This window comes from Trichechus manatus, unplaced genomic scaffold (assembly GCF_000243295.1).
Source record: "Trichechus manatus latirostris isolate Lorelei unplaced genomic scaffold, TriManLat1.0 scaffold00022, whole genome shotgun sequence".
NCBI classification, from domain to species: Eukaryota; Metazoa; Chordata; class Mammalia; order Sirenia; family Trichechidae; genus Trichechus; species Trichechus manatus.
Genome location: NW_004443958.1, coordinates 7,407,288 through 7,422,295, shown reverse-complemented (window position 1 = coordinate 7,422,295; position 15,008 = coordinate 7,407,288). Strand labels below are relative to the sequence as shown.

Genomic DNA, 15,008 nt, shown 5'->3' with positions numbered 1-15,008 from the left:
GCCTTTAGGAGCCATGATGTGCTTCACAATAATATTTTCAAAAGAAAATTTAACAGAGATACTGCTACAACACTGAAGAGATTGGTGATACACGAGATTGGATGCTGCTGCCCATGAGTTGAAGCATACACTTTTATATGGTAAACTTTTTATTTGTAAGTAGGGAAAGTTCACATTAAAATAATGATAGAAAGTACAATACAGTACATACATAAGCCACTAACATAGGTGTTTATTATGACTATCAAGACATATGTATCATAGGTTATATGTTTATTGTACCATTATACTCCTGGCAGCGCAATCACTTTGTATACAAGAGACATGTGATACACGTGTTGCCTGTGGGAAGCAGTTGTGTTTGATACATCCAGTTACCTCCACTACATCCTATTCTCCCATCGGGATTTCTGAACTCTATTATAACCTTCAGAGCCCTGGTAGCACAGTGGTTAAGTGTTCAGCTGCTACCCAAAGGGTCAGCAGTTTAAATCCACCAGCCGCTCCTTAGAAACCCTAAGGGGCAGTTCTACTCTGGTCAGAATTGAGTCAGTGGCAATGGGTTTTGTTTTTTTTTTCATAACCTTATGGGACCACAGACATATATTTGATCAGACATTGCCCAAATGGATGCTATGCGGCACATGAATGTAATAGTATCTAAAATCATAAAATCAATAAGGAGGATAAATCAGATAATGTCATCTTTTCAAGGGATTAGTGCAGTGCTCCACTGGTAGAGGATGCTCAACCAGTGCTAGCTTCTGCTCCCTAAATCAGGGTTACCGTAAGGGAATTCATACAAATCACTTAGCCAGTACATGGAAAGTGTGAGCTCAGAATACCTGTTTCTTGGAAACCAATTCTGGTTTAAAGTCATCCACAAAAACTTATTTTGGCACATGAGTGGGAACATGCCAGTAATAACCGTCTTAAGGTTGAGGGATTAGAGCGTGTGTTCAAACAAACAAATAAAAAATCATAATGCTTTCAATGTAAAACGATTATTGACCTTAAGTAAAAACATTTCTTTTGCTATGAGATTGAATTTGCCTATACTAAATCATTCTTCTTTCTTATTCCTGAAATGAAATATTGACATCCAGAAAGCTACTTTATCCATGCAAGTGACAACAGAAGGTCAGCCCAGAAAGTTGAGATTAATCTGAATCGATGAAAAATTTAGAAAGGCTATTGACAAAATGAGGACAATACATTTCAAAGTACAGATTAAAAACGAAAACTAATCCAGGTGAGCCAGAACATTGTGCCTCCATTTTTTAAAAATTTCCATGACATGCTCGCAAATTTTGTTGGCGCATCTCTGGAGAAGGAAATCTTAGTAGCCAATGCTAAAAATCGATATTAAAGAAAAGTGGTATTTATAGGAATAAAGAGTCGGGAAGAGGTCCATATTGTAGAAAATGATGTGTTCGATCATTCATTCATTCATTCACCCTTACTTCAACAAACTTTTCAAAGTTTCTATTATAAAATAGGTATTTAGGATAAAATGAGTAAAAAGACAGGGTCCTTGTATAAAGTTTATATTTATTTAAGCAAATAGACCCAGTAAATCTTTCACTTATTTGTTCCCTCCAGATGTTCACAGTCTATAGGGGAAACAGACAAGCTCATTGGCCATGACAATGAGTAAAATGATAGATGTCTGCACTAGATGCTGGCGTAGATGATGCTTGACCTGAGCCTTGAAGGATGAGTTGGCCTGAAGGAGGTAAGGACAGTTAACCCTGGTGTTAGGTTTTCCACATGTCTGGAAGTTCATCCACTTTAAGCTCAGGCAATCTTAGTAAAAACTCTTGATCTTTCCTTGACTCTGTCATCTACCACTCTCCCAGTGACCTTTTCTTTTTTTAATTAAAATATTTTATTGTGTTTTTGGTGAAAGTTTACACAGCAAATCAGGCTCCCATTTGACAACTTCTGCACAATTTGTTCAGTGATATTGGTTACATTTTTCACAGTATGTCTACTTTCTCATTATTTGCTTTCTGGTTGTTCCATTTCCTATAATCTAGGTTCCCTGCCCCTTTGCCTTATCATCTTTGCTTTTGAGTAAATGTTGACCATTTGGTCTTATATAGATGATTTTTTAGAGTACAGTACTCACAGATGATATTGTTTATTTTATGAGCCAATCTGTTATTTAGCTAAAAGATGACCTCATGGAATAGTTTTGGTTCAAGGTTTAAAGAGTATCTCAGGGTGATAGTCTTGGGGAGTCTTCCAGTCTCAATGGGTCCAGTGACCTACTCTTATTTTAAGAAAGGATTAAGACTTAGTTCATGATCATTAACTCTACCTCTTCCAAGTGGAGTCCCAGCTAGGCTTGGCACCCTCAAATCTATGAAAGTGAAACATCTAGAATGAATCAATGAAATGAAGTTCTTCTGTTCTGGACTTGTTCATGGCAGTGACTTACACTCCTCTTCCACTTCTTCTTATCTCTACAGTAATACCAGGAATCTTAACATCATCTAACATGGCTTCATTTCAGAAATCTGAAACTGCCAACATCCCACTTTCTGGCTACACTTTCCATCCCTTTAACCAATTGTTAAATGAAGCTGATATAGCCAGAGGCAGATTCATGATGTGTTTGCTCTAAAGCTTATACAATTTGTAGGGCCCTCTTTAAAAAAATAAGATAAAATTACAAATGGAAAATTCATTATTAAAATGAATATTTATGTTCTGGGACAACTGGATCTTCACATGTAAAAGAATGAATTTGGACGCATACCTATACCATAGATGAAAATTAACAACAACAACAAAAAAGCATGTAAAGGGATGCTCATCATCATTCATCTTTAAGGAAATATAAATCAAAACCACAAAGAGATACCACTTCACCCCCAATGGCCACCATGAGTCAGAATCAACTTGATGCCAATGGGTAGGATGGGTAGTATCAGAGAAATGAAAACTAATAAGTGTTGGCGAGGTTGTAGAGAAATTGAAACACTTATCCACTGCTGGTGGGAATGTAAAATCGTGTAGCCAGTTTCTCAAAAAATTAAACAAAGAGTTATCACACAACAAAACAAAAACAAAAAAACAGTTGCCTTCTAGTTAACTCTGATTCTGACTCATGGTGACCCCATGTAGATCACCAGACTTTCTTCCACAGAATTGCCATATGACCCAGCAATTCCACAGTGAGGTATATACCCAAAAGACTTGAATACAGGGACTCAGATACTTGTACGTCAGTGTTCATTGTTGCAGCATCATTTACAATAGCAAAAAGGTGGAAACAATCCAAGTGTCCATCAACAGATGAATGGATAAAGAATGTGGCACATATACACAATGAAATATTATTCAGCTGTAAAGAGAAATGAAGCTCTGATACTTGCTACGATATGGATGAACTTTAAAAATATTATGGTAAGTGAAATAAGTTAGACTCAAAAATTAGACTCAAAATGGTTCCACCTATATGAAGTATCTAGAACAAGAAATGCATACAGACAAAGTTTATTAGTGGGTATCAGGGGCTGGGGAGGGAGAAATGATGAATTACTGTTTAAGGTGTACTGGGTTTCTGTTTGGGGTGATACTTTTTTTTTCCAAAATGGTTAGTGGTGATGATTGCACAGCATGGCTAATGTGATTAAAATGTCACTGAATTGTATACTTAAGACTGTTTGACACTTCGAGGGACAGAGTAGCAGGGGCGGGGGTCTGGGGGCCATATTTCAGGGGACAGCTAGGTCAATTGGGATAACAAAGTTCATTAAGAAAATGTTCTGCATCCCACTTTGGTGAGTGGTACCTGGGGTTTTAAAAGCTAGTGAGCAGCCATCTAAGATGCATCAATTGGTCCAACCCACTTGGAGTAAAGGAGAATGAAGAACACGATGGACCAAAGGAAAGTATTAGCCCAACAGACAGAAAGGGCCACATAAACCAGAGATTTCATCAGCCTGAGACTAGAAGAACTAGATGGTGCCCGGCTACCACTATGACTGCCCTGACAGGGAACACAACAGACAGTCCCTGATGGAGCAGGACAAAGTAGGGTGCAGAACTCAAATTCTAGTAAAAAAAACAGACTTAATGGTTTGATTGAGACTGGAGGGACCCTGGAAGACATGGTCCCTGGACTCTCTCTTAGCCCAAAACTAAAACCATTCCTGAGGCCAACTCTTCAGACAAAGCTTAGAGACTGGAGTATGGGACATAAAATGATAACTTGTGAAGAGTGTGCTTCTTAGCTCAGGTAGATACATGAGACTAAATGGGCAGCTCCTGTCCAGAGGCAAGATAAGAAGGCAGAGAGGGTCAGGAGCTGGTTGAATGGACATGGGAAATGTGGGGTAGAAAGGAAGAGTGTGCTCTCACAGTACAGGGGGAGCAACTAAGGTCACAAAACAATGTAGGTATACATTTTTGTATGAGAGACTAACTTGAATTGTAAACTTTCACTTAAAGTACAACAATAAAAAAAGACTGAAACAGCAAATATTTTGTGATATATATTTTAACACAATTAAAAATGAAGTTATTATGAGAAAAGAAATAAAAATGAATCAGTAAATGTTAAAAGCAGACAAATACTACATCATAAAATTCAATTTAAAAATCATAACATTTTAATTCAATTTCCCATGTTACTGAGCTCCTCCATCCATATCTTTGCACAAGTATCTCCTGTGCATAAGTATCATCTCCCTAAAATGCCTCTTCCCCATTTCCATACAGTTTTTATTCTTCAAGACCTATGTTAGTTCTTCCTAGATTGACCTATATCAGTTTTGCCTCATGCTCCCATCCAGAAACAATCTTTCTTTTCTGATCTTCATAGCATTTGATATTTTTATATGGTTCCTATAGTAATTGTGTTACTCTGTAGGATCATTCCTTTGGAGGAAGTCCTGTCTTCCTAGATAGTCTCTGAGTTCCTTGCAACAAAATTTTGACTCTCATTCAGCTTTGTATCTCCAAACCAAGTGAGACAATGCCTGTATGAATTAGCGAACATCAGAAGCAAGCAATTATGCTACCATTACAGGGCTTTATGAGACAAGGGTAGGGAAGGAGTGCTTAGATACTGAAGAGAAGGCTACCTATTTTTATAGTGTTGACTTTGTAATTGTATAAAGGATTGGGACACGCTTGAAGACAAAAGAATATGTACACATATACTTCAAGTTCCTTATGCTGTTAATAGACCACACATGCAGAATTATTAGTTACTCCACTCAAATTAAGAAAGAAAGTTATATGGTGCTCTGTCTACTTCAGGTTTTATGGATAGTTGCTTTCCACTACTGAACATGCCTCATGGTCTATAAGACTCATTTTGATTGTCTCAAGGATAGGTAGCCAACCAGCAGACAATTAAATATAGACACTAATAGGATTTTATGCTGGATTCTATCCCTTATTCATGTGTAATTTTGCTGAAAGCTTTTATTTTTGATCTGTGAGACACAGTGCTTATATACGGAAGAAATAGTCAAGATACAAAGAAAGAGAGAAATCATATTTTAAAAGAAAGAAAGAATCTTTTGTGATTAAAAATGTAAGTGTCTGCTCAGTTTACTTTAAATTGATCCTGGAGAATAGTAATATGCAGCTTACCCTTCTTGCCAATTGGTCCAGTCTTGCCAATATTGCCCTGGTCTCCTATATCACCCAGTTCTCCTTTAATTCCTGAAAAGCAAAGCATGCCATCTTTATATCCTGTGTGTGTGTGTGTGTGTGTGTGTGTTTTCCCCCTTCTTTCTTAAAGGTATGGCTAATATATAATATTCACTTGAAGAAAATACCAGGAAGTGTATTCTGCTACCTGTGACGTATATTATATCCTGTGATAAATGACCTACTTTAATGAAATTATAATATATGCATTAAAATTAAAATGTGAGTAAGTATGACCATCATGGACATGATGACACTAAAACACTTACTGACGTAGCATTTCTAGAATGACAACAGCAGAGGACATTTAATCTAGAGGTCAGATGAGGGGGGTGTGTGGAAGGATTCTTGTGCTGTACTCTGGTTCTACTCATCTCCATGTTCATTCTGGCTTCACTTTGGGATTCTATTTCCTCTCTATTTTAAAACAAGTTTTGATGATGTTACTCATTGGTAAACGGGAGTTGGGGGGAGGGGGAATAGACAATCATGAAACCTAGTGATTAAAGAGACATCAGCGATCAGACCACTCCGTTATTCTCCCAAGATACAAGTGCAGATCAGTGAGTTCCTCCAAAATTGTTATTAATTTTGTCTGTTTTCTAAGATGATCTAGAAAACTTTTACCAGTTACAAAGCTATATTTTAGTGAGAATAATTCTGTAATCGATATATATGTTTATAGAACAAGAAAAGTTTAAGTTTCGGCATCTTTCAAATTGAGGTCTCAAGAGTCTGTGAGTCCTTTCTTCCCTCTAAAATGCTCAAGATTTTAAAATAGTGGTCCAGTGCAATCACCTGGTAGCAGTTGGCAGGGATCTTTCAAGTGTTTCAATGACACACACTTACACATCAAAATCCAGAAACTATGTTTTGGTGAGGTTACTCTTGGCTCTGTGAGTAAAACATTCCCAAACAGCCTTTGTTTCTTTCTCATCTCCTTTGCGCCTACTCCCCCAATAGCCCATCATTTACCCCACTGTATTACTCCTCTGTATAAGGAAAGGGAGTTAAAGAAATAAAAGGATCTTGGGGAAAGGTGAGGAAAATCAATGGATCTGGGTACTATTTCTGTTCCTTTTTAATTTCCTCCTTAAGCTCTGGGCCAGCCAAAAAAGAGTTGCTAAGCCTTGGCTTTTGAAGGGAGACACAGCTATAAACACAGCAGTGTGTCTAAAACTCACAGTGTTTTTAGACATTCCCAGAGACTGCTATTCCCTGGGTGCCCAGAGTATCCCACCCTAGCCAGCACTAAGGATGCAGCTGGAGAAATGAGTCCAAGTCCTGTTGACAGGTCTCATAGGAGCTCCCGGGTGGTAAATTAATTCGTGTCTGTAACATATTTCATGCATCTCTGGGGCAGAGGGTTTTATGAAAGCTGCTAATCTCCTGTACAAAGGTCAGGAGAGAGAGACAAGCAATTCTGATGTTATGGTGTAAATTTCATCTCATTTTACTTACCCTTTGGTCCCATGTGTCCCAGCTTGCCAAGCTTTCCCTCCTCTCCTGGATCTCCTCTTTCACCATCATCTCCTTTTGAAACAAAAAATGAGGGAGAGTGAAGCAGCTCAAATATTAACAGAAGTACATACTCCCCAGGGTGTGGTGAATGTGGTGGAATGCATGACCCAGCTCAGTCCCTGCCTTCCAAATCAGCTGTGAGTCTGTATGTATATAGGTTTGTGTGGACTAGATCTCAGTTACAAAGAAGTTTCCAGCATATTTTCTCTTTTACTTCTCTCCTCATTCAACTCTATATTCAAAGAAATATCCTTGGTGGTTGTTATGGATTGAATTGCATCCCCAAAAATGTGTGTCAGCTTGGCTAGGTTGTGATTCCCAATATTGGGTGATTGTCCACCATTTTGTGATCTGATAGGATTTTCCTTTGTGTTGTAAATCCTACATTGATGATGTTAATGAGGCGGATTACAGGCAGTTATGTTAATGAGGCAGGACTCAATCTACATGTTTTTAACTATAAAAGAAAGAAGGGAGCAGACAGATAGGTGGACCTCATACCACCAAGAAAGTAGAGCCAGGAGAGTAGGTCCTTTGGACCCAGGGTCCCTGTGCTGAAAATCTCCTAGACCAGGGGAAGATTGATGACAAGGACCTTCCCCTAGTTGAAGGTCTCTGTCAGCCGACAGAGAGAGAAAGCCTTCCCCTGGAGCTGGCACCTTAAATTCAGACTTCTAGCCTCCTAGACTGTGAGAAGATAAATTTCTCTTTGTTAAAGCCATCCACCTGTGGTATTTCTGTTATAGCAGCACTAGATAACCAAGACAGTGATGAAATTGAAGTTTGTTTAGTTAGACAAATCTTTATTCTTGCTAGAGAATCTGCAATGTTTTGGGAACATCATGTACGTAAAAAATATAAATATATATCTACCACCAGTCTGTCAGTTTGTCATACTGTGGTGGCTTGCATGTTGCTATGATACTGGAAGCTATACCAGTGGTATTTCAAATACCAGCAGGGTCATCCGTGGTGGACAGGTATCAGTATACTTTTCAGACTAAGACAGACTAGGAAAAAAGTCCTGGTGATCTACTTCTAAAAATTAGTCCATGAAAATTCTGCAGCTCAGAATATTGTCTGGTAGAGTACTGGAAGATGAGCCCCTAGATTGGAGGGCACTCAAAATACATAGTGGCATCAACAATGGACTTGAGCATACCAGGGATCATGAAGCTGGCATAGTACTGGGCAACATTTCATTCTGTTGTACATGGGTTGCCATAGGTCAGAGCCAACTCAATGGCAACTAACAACAACAAATATGTATGTGTAATTATTAGTCCCTGACCGTATGCTTGGAAACCCCAAAATAGTAGCCGCAGATGTGGCAGCTATTAACAGGAGACTAGGAATGGTGGAGACCACTTGACTGTACCTAACAACAACAACAGGAATGGGGAACAACTGCAAAGCAGTTCTGTGTACACAGTGGCTTACTCATAGGCAGTTCTAGCTCCTGCACCTCACATAATGATGAATGAATGAATGGATGATTTAATGAAAGGTACCCTGGACTGTGAACCAGGAGTCTTGGATTTTAATGTCTTCTGAACCGCAGATGGGTTGAACAAGTCTACAGTAGATCAGTGATTGAGGTTATTGGCTTTGGAGTAAAATAGATCTGGATTTATGTTCCAGCTCCACCTCTCAGTAGCAGGAGAAGCTTGGATACTTTAGCTCTCCTTCTGAGTCTCATTTTCCTCTCCTGTCAAATGGAGGTAATAACACCGACAGCAGAGGGCTTTAAGAAGATTAAACAAGATAATAGGAATAAAAGACCTGTCACATAATCAGTGCTCAGCAATGGTGACTGTTGTTATTCTTTTCTGTATGTTTCAGTTTCCTCACCTTTAAAGAAGGGCTAACGCCTGCCCTCCCTACCTGTCGCAGTTGTTTAGGATCAACAAGGTAAGCATGTGAATGTGCTTTGAGAATACCAAGCACTACATACACAGTACTACAACCAGATTCCTGCATTATCATCACGGCGATCTCAAGAAATGAAGGAGTCCTGTCTAAAGCCAAGAAATAAAGTGCCAACAAAGAACTCTAAAGAGAAAAATGAAGTTCCTGGGATTAGACAGTTTGGGAAAGGAAAGTTGAGGTTTTTATCTATTTATCCTTAAAAAAAAATTCTTAGCTATTCTCTATGTTCTTGTTTTTGTTTTTTTTTGGAGAGCATGTTAGGGATTGAATTGTATCCTCCACAAATATGTGTTGTAAATCCTAACCCCTATACCTGTGGTTTGGAGCCCTGGTGGTGCAGTGGTTAAGCGTTCTTTAGGTGCAATAAACTAGGCCATACAAGAACCGGAAACAAGATTGAATCTCTACAAGGATTGCTCTCCACAGTACAGGCAAAACCAAATTTGCCCTATGTAACTATTTCCAGGTCCACATGTGGCATAAGGAGCCCTGGTAGCGTAGTGGTTAAGAGCTCAGCTGCTAACCAAAAGCTTGGCAGTTCAAATCCACTAGCCGCTCCTTGGAAACCCTATGGGGCAGTTCTACTTTGCCCTATAGGGTCGCTATGAGTCAGAATCCACTCAACAGCAATGGGTTTACACCCGTGGTTATAATCTCGTTTGGCAATGAGTTTTCTTTCTATGTTAATGAGGCAGTAGAAGTATAGGGTGTGTTTTAAATCAATCTCTTTTGAGATTTAAAAGAGCAGATTAAGCAAGCAAGCACAAATGGAAGGGAAGATACCTACCACATGGTTGCTGAGGAACCTAGGAACAGAAGCTGAAAAGAGACAAGGACCTTCCCCTAGAGTGGAAAAGACAGAGAGAGAGCCTTCCCCTAAAACTGGCACCCTGAATTCAGACATCTAGCCTCCTAAACTGTGAGAAAATAAATTTCTGTTTGTTAAAGCCACCCACTTCTGGTATTTCTTTTATAGCAGCACTAGATAACTAAGAACAGAATGTTAAAATTTTAAATGAAAGCATGAGTAATATTTTTCAGTGTTGGTTTCCCAGACTGTGAGGTTGGTCACCATTGGAATGGTTCATAAGTGAAGCTGTGGGATCTGCTTCTATGGAAGATTTTTTAAAAAGAGTATACAAAACATAAAGTTACCATATAACCCAGCAATTCCATTCCTAGGCATATACCCAAAATAAATGGAAACATATGTCCACACAAAAACTTGTATGTGAATGTTTATAGCAGCATTATTCATAATAACCAAAAGGTAGAAACAATCCAAATGTCCATCAACTGATGAATGGATAAACAAAATGTAGTATATTCATACGATGGAATATTAGCTGTCCATAAGAAGGAATGAAGTACTGATATATGCTACCACATCGATAAACCTTGAAAACATGTAGAGTGAAAGAAGCCAGTCACAAACGACCACATATATCATTTCATTCATATAAAATGTCCAGAGCAAGGAAATCAATATATAGAGAGTAGATGAGTGGTTGCCTAGGGCTTGGAGGCACTTGGCTGAGGGAATAGGGAACTGGTAGCTAAAGGATACAGGGATCCTTTTTGAGGTGATGAAAAATGTTCTAAAATTGACTATGGTTGCATGTATCTGTGAATACACTAAAAATCATTGAATTGTGCACTTTAAATGGTATATGAACTATATCTCAGTAAAGGTATTGTTTAAAAAAAAATGCATAGATGATTTGTGTGCTCAGGCCAGAGGGATAAAGTGAGTGGACTAGGCGACATCTCCTGGTTCCTTCCAGCTAAAGTCAATAGTTACTGTTTATTGAGCACTTACAATGTGTGCCAGGCACTATGCTAATGATTTGACATGTAATAATCACAGCAATTCGATGAGGTGGAAACTATTATTGCTCCATTTTATGAATGAAAAAACTGAGACTCATAGAGGGTAAGTTGCTTGCCTATTGTTACAGAGCTTGAGAGTGATAGAAGTAGAATTCAAAACTACGCATGTCTCTTCCGCTCGAAATCTCTAATAGTATACAGTTGTCCCTCCCAGTGTATGCTTCCATGACTCTGAACAGGCTGAATTTCAGAAAATCGGCACTTTGCCAAATTTTTCAGGGAGGAAAGAGAACACATAGAAAGAACTATAGCTTTTGTTCCCTTTTAAACAAGAAAAAGAAAAAAAAAGCTTATTATTTCAATGACTTAATTCATAGAGAATGTATCATTGAGACAGTTTAGTATGATAGAGGCCTGGCTTTGCCACTCACTAGCTGAGGGATCAGAGGAAGTTCTTTATCTTTTCTGAGCCTTGTGTCACTCATTTGTAAAATGGATAAAATAGGACCATTTTCACAGGGTAAGGTAAAGGTAAGGAGCCCTGGTAGCACACACAGTTAAGTGCTTGGCTGCTAACTGAAAGGTTGGTGGTGAAACCCACCCGGCAGCTCCACAAGAGAAAGACCTAGTGATCTGCTTCTGTAAAGATTACAGCCAAGAAAACCCTATGGTACATTTCTACTCTGTCACATGGAGTCACTATGACTCGGAATCGACTTGACTGCACCCAGTAACAGCTACATAGTAAAGGTAAAATTAGGAAAAAGATTTTCCTTCAGGAAACCTTCTCTAACACTTCCAGGCTGGGCTAAATTCTCTCTCTAATTGCCTTTGTTGTTTAAAATATCACTTTGTACTGAATGTACCAGCTGATCTGTCCTTCTCCCTTCCACTCATCTGTGACCTTCTGACTGGGAGGAACCATGATTTATTCATTCTTGCATCCCCAGAACTTAGCACTGTGCCTGATCCTGGTGCTTAATAAATACAGTTGAACTAGACATACTTTGAGACCCATAAAACATTTTACAAATGTAATCGTAGTATTTATTGAGTACCAGAACTGTTCTTAGTATTTGACATATGGTCTATCATTTGATCCCCGCAACGACCTCTGAGATTGGCACTATTCTTAGCTACATTTTACAAATGAAGAAATGGGGGCAAAGAGATTAAGGAACTTGCCCGGGGTCACATAACTTGCAAGTGTAAAGCCAGGATTCAAACCTGGGCATTTGTCTTCAAAGCCCATTATCTTAAGTTTGCTAGTAACAGAAATATACAACTGGGTGGCTTTAAAGACCAGAAATCTATTTTCTTACAGTCTGGAGGCTAAATCAGAGTCTTGGCTGTGTCAGTTTGTTCCTTATTGGTAGCCCTGTGTGCTCCTTGGTTCCTTGGTGATCCTCACATGGCGTCTGTCTTCCCTTCACCCCCGTCTGAGTGTGTGTGTGTCTGCGTCTGTGCACGCGTAAGTGTGTCTGTGTCTCATCTGCTCTTTTGATAACTCAGAAGTGATTGGGTATAGAACCCACCCTACTCTGGTATGATCTAATTAGAATAACAAACAAACCCCTATTTCCAAACAGGATTACATTCGCAGGTACAGGGGTTAGGATTCCAACATATATTTTGTGGGGACACAATCCAATCCATAACACCCACGTTCTGAACTAGCTGTGTGAGCTGGAAGAAATTCCTGTTTCCACAGTTCCGGGTCTTGGATTGCAATGCTGTAAAAGGAGACTAAAAATGATGTCCTACTTCTGTAGGCAGGATCAAAGACATGCATGTATGTAAAGCATTCTGTAAATCATAAAGCCGATTGTGAATTATCAACACTGTTAATATTTTTCCTCCCTTCTTCCCCTTCTTTAGAGCTTTCCTGTTCTTTTTCAAGCAAGTGTCTAACTGGTGGCAGCCAGGTGAGTAACTTAGCCATCTGCTGCTCCCTGGTGGCTCCTGGGGAGACCTAGGAGCGTGAAAATAGGATTATTATTCTTCTGACATGTGTGCCTGCACCCCGGCCCTAGTGGCAGAGATGAAGTAAACATCTTACACCCTTGCCTTCAGCTGTGGTCCCGGGTTCATTTGGTCTTCGAGACTTGCTTTAATGAGAACAGAGGGAAGTATCAAAGTGAGCATTGGAAAGGATCCCCATGTGGCTCGAGATTGTCTACTTTTATCCCCTTGGCAATATCTCATAGGATTAGTAGGGCAATTTAGACTTCCTTTCCTTCATTTAAAAATAACCACTTACATTTAAAACTTAAATGAACTAATTGCAATTTTACAAAAATGATTTGTTTGGGCTGCCCCAGGCCAGCAGCTTGCTGTGATAATCCCTTCAGCAGAATTCCAGCAGACAGCACGGTTGACCATTCTTCCTTAGGTAAGATTTTTTTCCCCCAACAAGCAAAAACTCTTTTAAAATTAAATTCTAGCCTGAAATAAAATAACTGAATGCAGGTTAGTACCCTGTCCTCAGAGGAAGTCATTATTAAAAATTGGTGATTTGGTTTTGGAAGTGCTGAAGAAGAATGACTGGAAGCCGTGCTTTTTTCACTGCTAAAAGTTTTATAGACTGGAGGGAAGTTGTTAGCAGTCTCTCTCAGGATCAGTCTTAGAACTAAGTGGGATAAGTGGCATGGTGTGCTTTATTAACAAGAAAAGGACTCTTGCCTAAAATATAGCCTTCCCACCCCTACTTATGAAGGAGCCCTGGTGGTGGAATGGCTAAGCGCTCAGCTGCTAACTGAAAAGTTGGCAGCTCTGCGGAAGAAAAGATCTGGTGATCTTCTCCTGTAAAGATTATAGCCCAGAAAACCCTACAGGGCAGTTCACTCTGTCACATGAGGTCACTATGAGTTGAAATGCACTTGCTTGCACACAACAACCACCACCACCCTTCCCCTTTACTTATACCTTTTTCCCATCTATGCCAATTGCATCCTCGTGCTTGGAATTTCAACGGCCTTAATGATTATCCCCTGGACCTCTCACATACACCAGACACACTAGCATCGTCATACCATGACCAGCCCACAGTACCTGCTCCTTACCCTATCACGACCTCATCACTTTGCTGAAATAGATCACCCAGGTTGTTGGGCCTCCCTGGGATCTGTTATTATTTGCCTTCTCCACATTCATCCAGATAATCAGTCCCTTTGTGCCTCCGTCTCCTTCTCCACCTATCTTGATTCCACCTGTTTTGAATTCTTTCAGCTCAGTCACTTCAGCACAAAGCTCTCCCCAAGGCAAAGGGGGTGAGCTGCATTGCTTAAGAGTGGTCCTGAGCAAGTCATTTCATTTCTCTGAGTCTCAGTTTCCTCATCCACAAAACAGAAAAGATAATCCTTACCTCATAGGATTGTTGTGGACTAAAGAAGACACAATGCATGAAAACTGCTTAGCAAGTGCCTGGCACATGGTAAAGTCATCTGTTCTTGCTTTAATGAGGACAGAAAGGAGGTATAAAAGTTGTTAGCATACTTGCCATTCTTGTCTTCGTCTTCATTCTCATCATTATTATCATCAATTTCTATCCTATAATCACTACTCACTATTTAATTTTACTATATGTTTTAAGGAGCCTTCGTGGTGTAGTAGTTAAAAGCTTGGCTGCTAACCAAAAGGTTGGCAATTGGAATCCACCAGCCGCTCCTTGGAAACCCTATGGGGCAGTTCTACTCTGTCCTATAGGATCATTGAGTTGGAATCGATGCGATGGCAACAGGTTATAAGTTTTAAATTTTTTACTTTGAAAATTTTCACATATTTAAAGATACAGATATATACCAACCACTGAGATATAACAACCATTTTCATCATTCCTTCATCTATTATTTTTGCTGAATTTTAAAAAAAAGTAATTACAAATAGACATACCATACAATCCAGCAATCCTACTCCTAGGAGTATATCCTAGAGAAATAAGAGTCGTCACTCGAATAGACATATGCACACCCATGTTCATGGCAGCATTGTTCACAATAACAAAACGATGGAAACAACCTAGATGCCCATCAACAGATGAATGGATAAACAAACTA

At 39.3% G+C, this 15,008-nt stretch overlaps 1 protein-coding gene across 1 annotated transcript in view; it reads right to left on the bottom strand.

Annotated features, from left to right (window-relative positions):
- Positions 1–15,008, bottom strand: part of COLEC10 (collectin subfamily member 10) — a 43,461-nt gene that overhangs the window by 9,295 nt on the left and 19,158 nt on the right. The window contains exons 2-3 of the mRNA XM_004372968.2: positions 7,135–7,206; positions 5,614–5,685 (exon numbers count right to left, since the gene is read on the bottom strand). Coding sequence (XP_004373025.1) covers positions 5,614–5,685; positions 7,135–7,206 — 144 coding nt within the window. The remainder of the gene's footprint in view (positions 1–5,613; positions 5,686–7,134; positions 7,207–15,008) is intronic.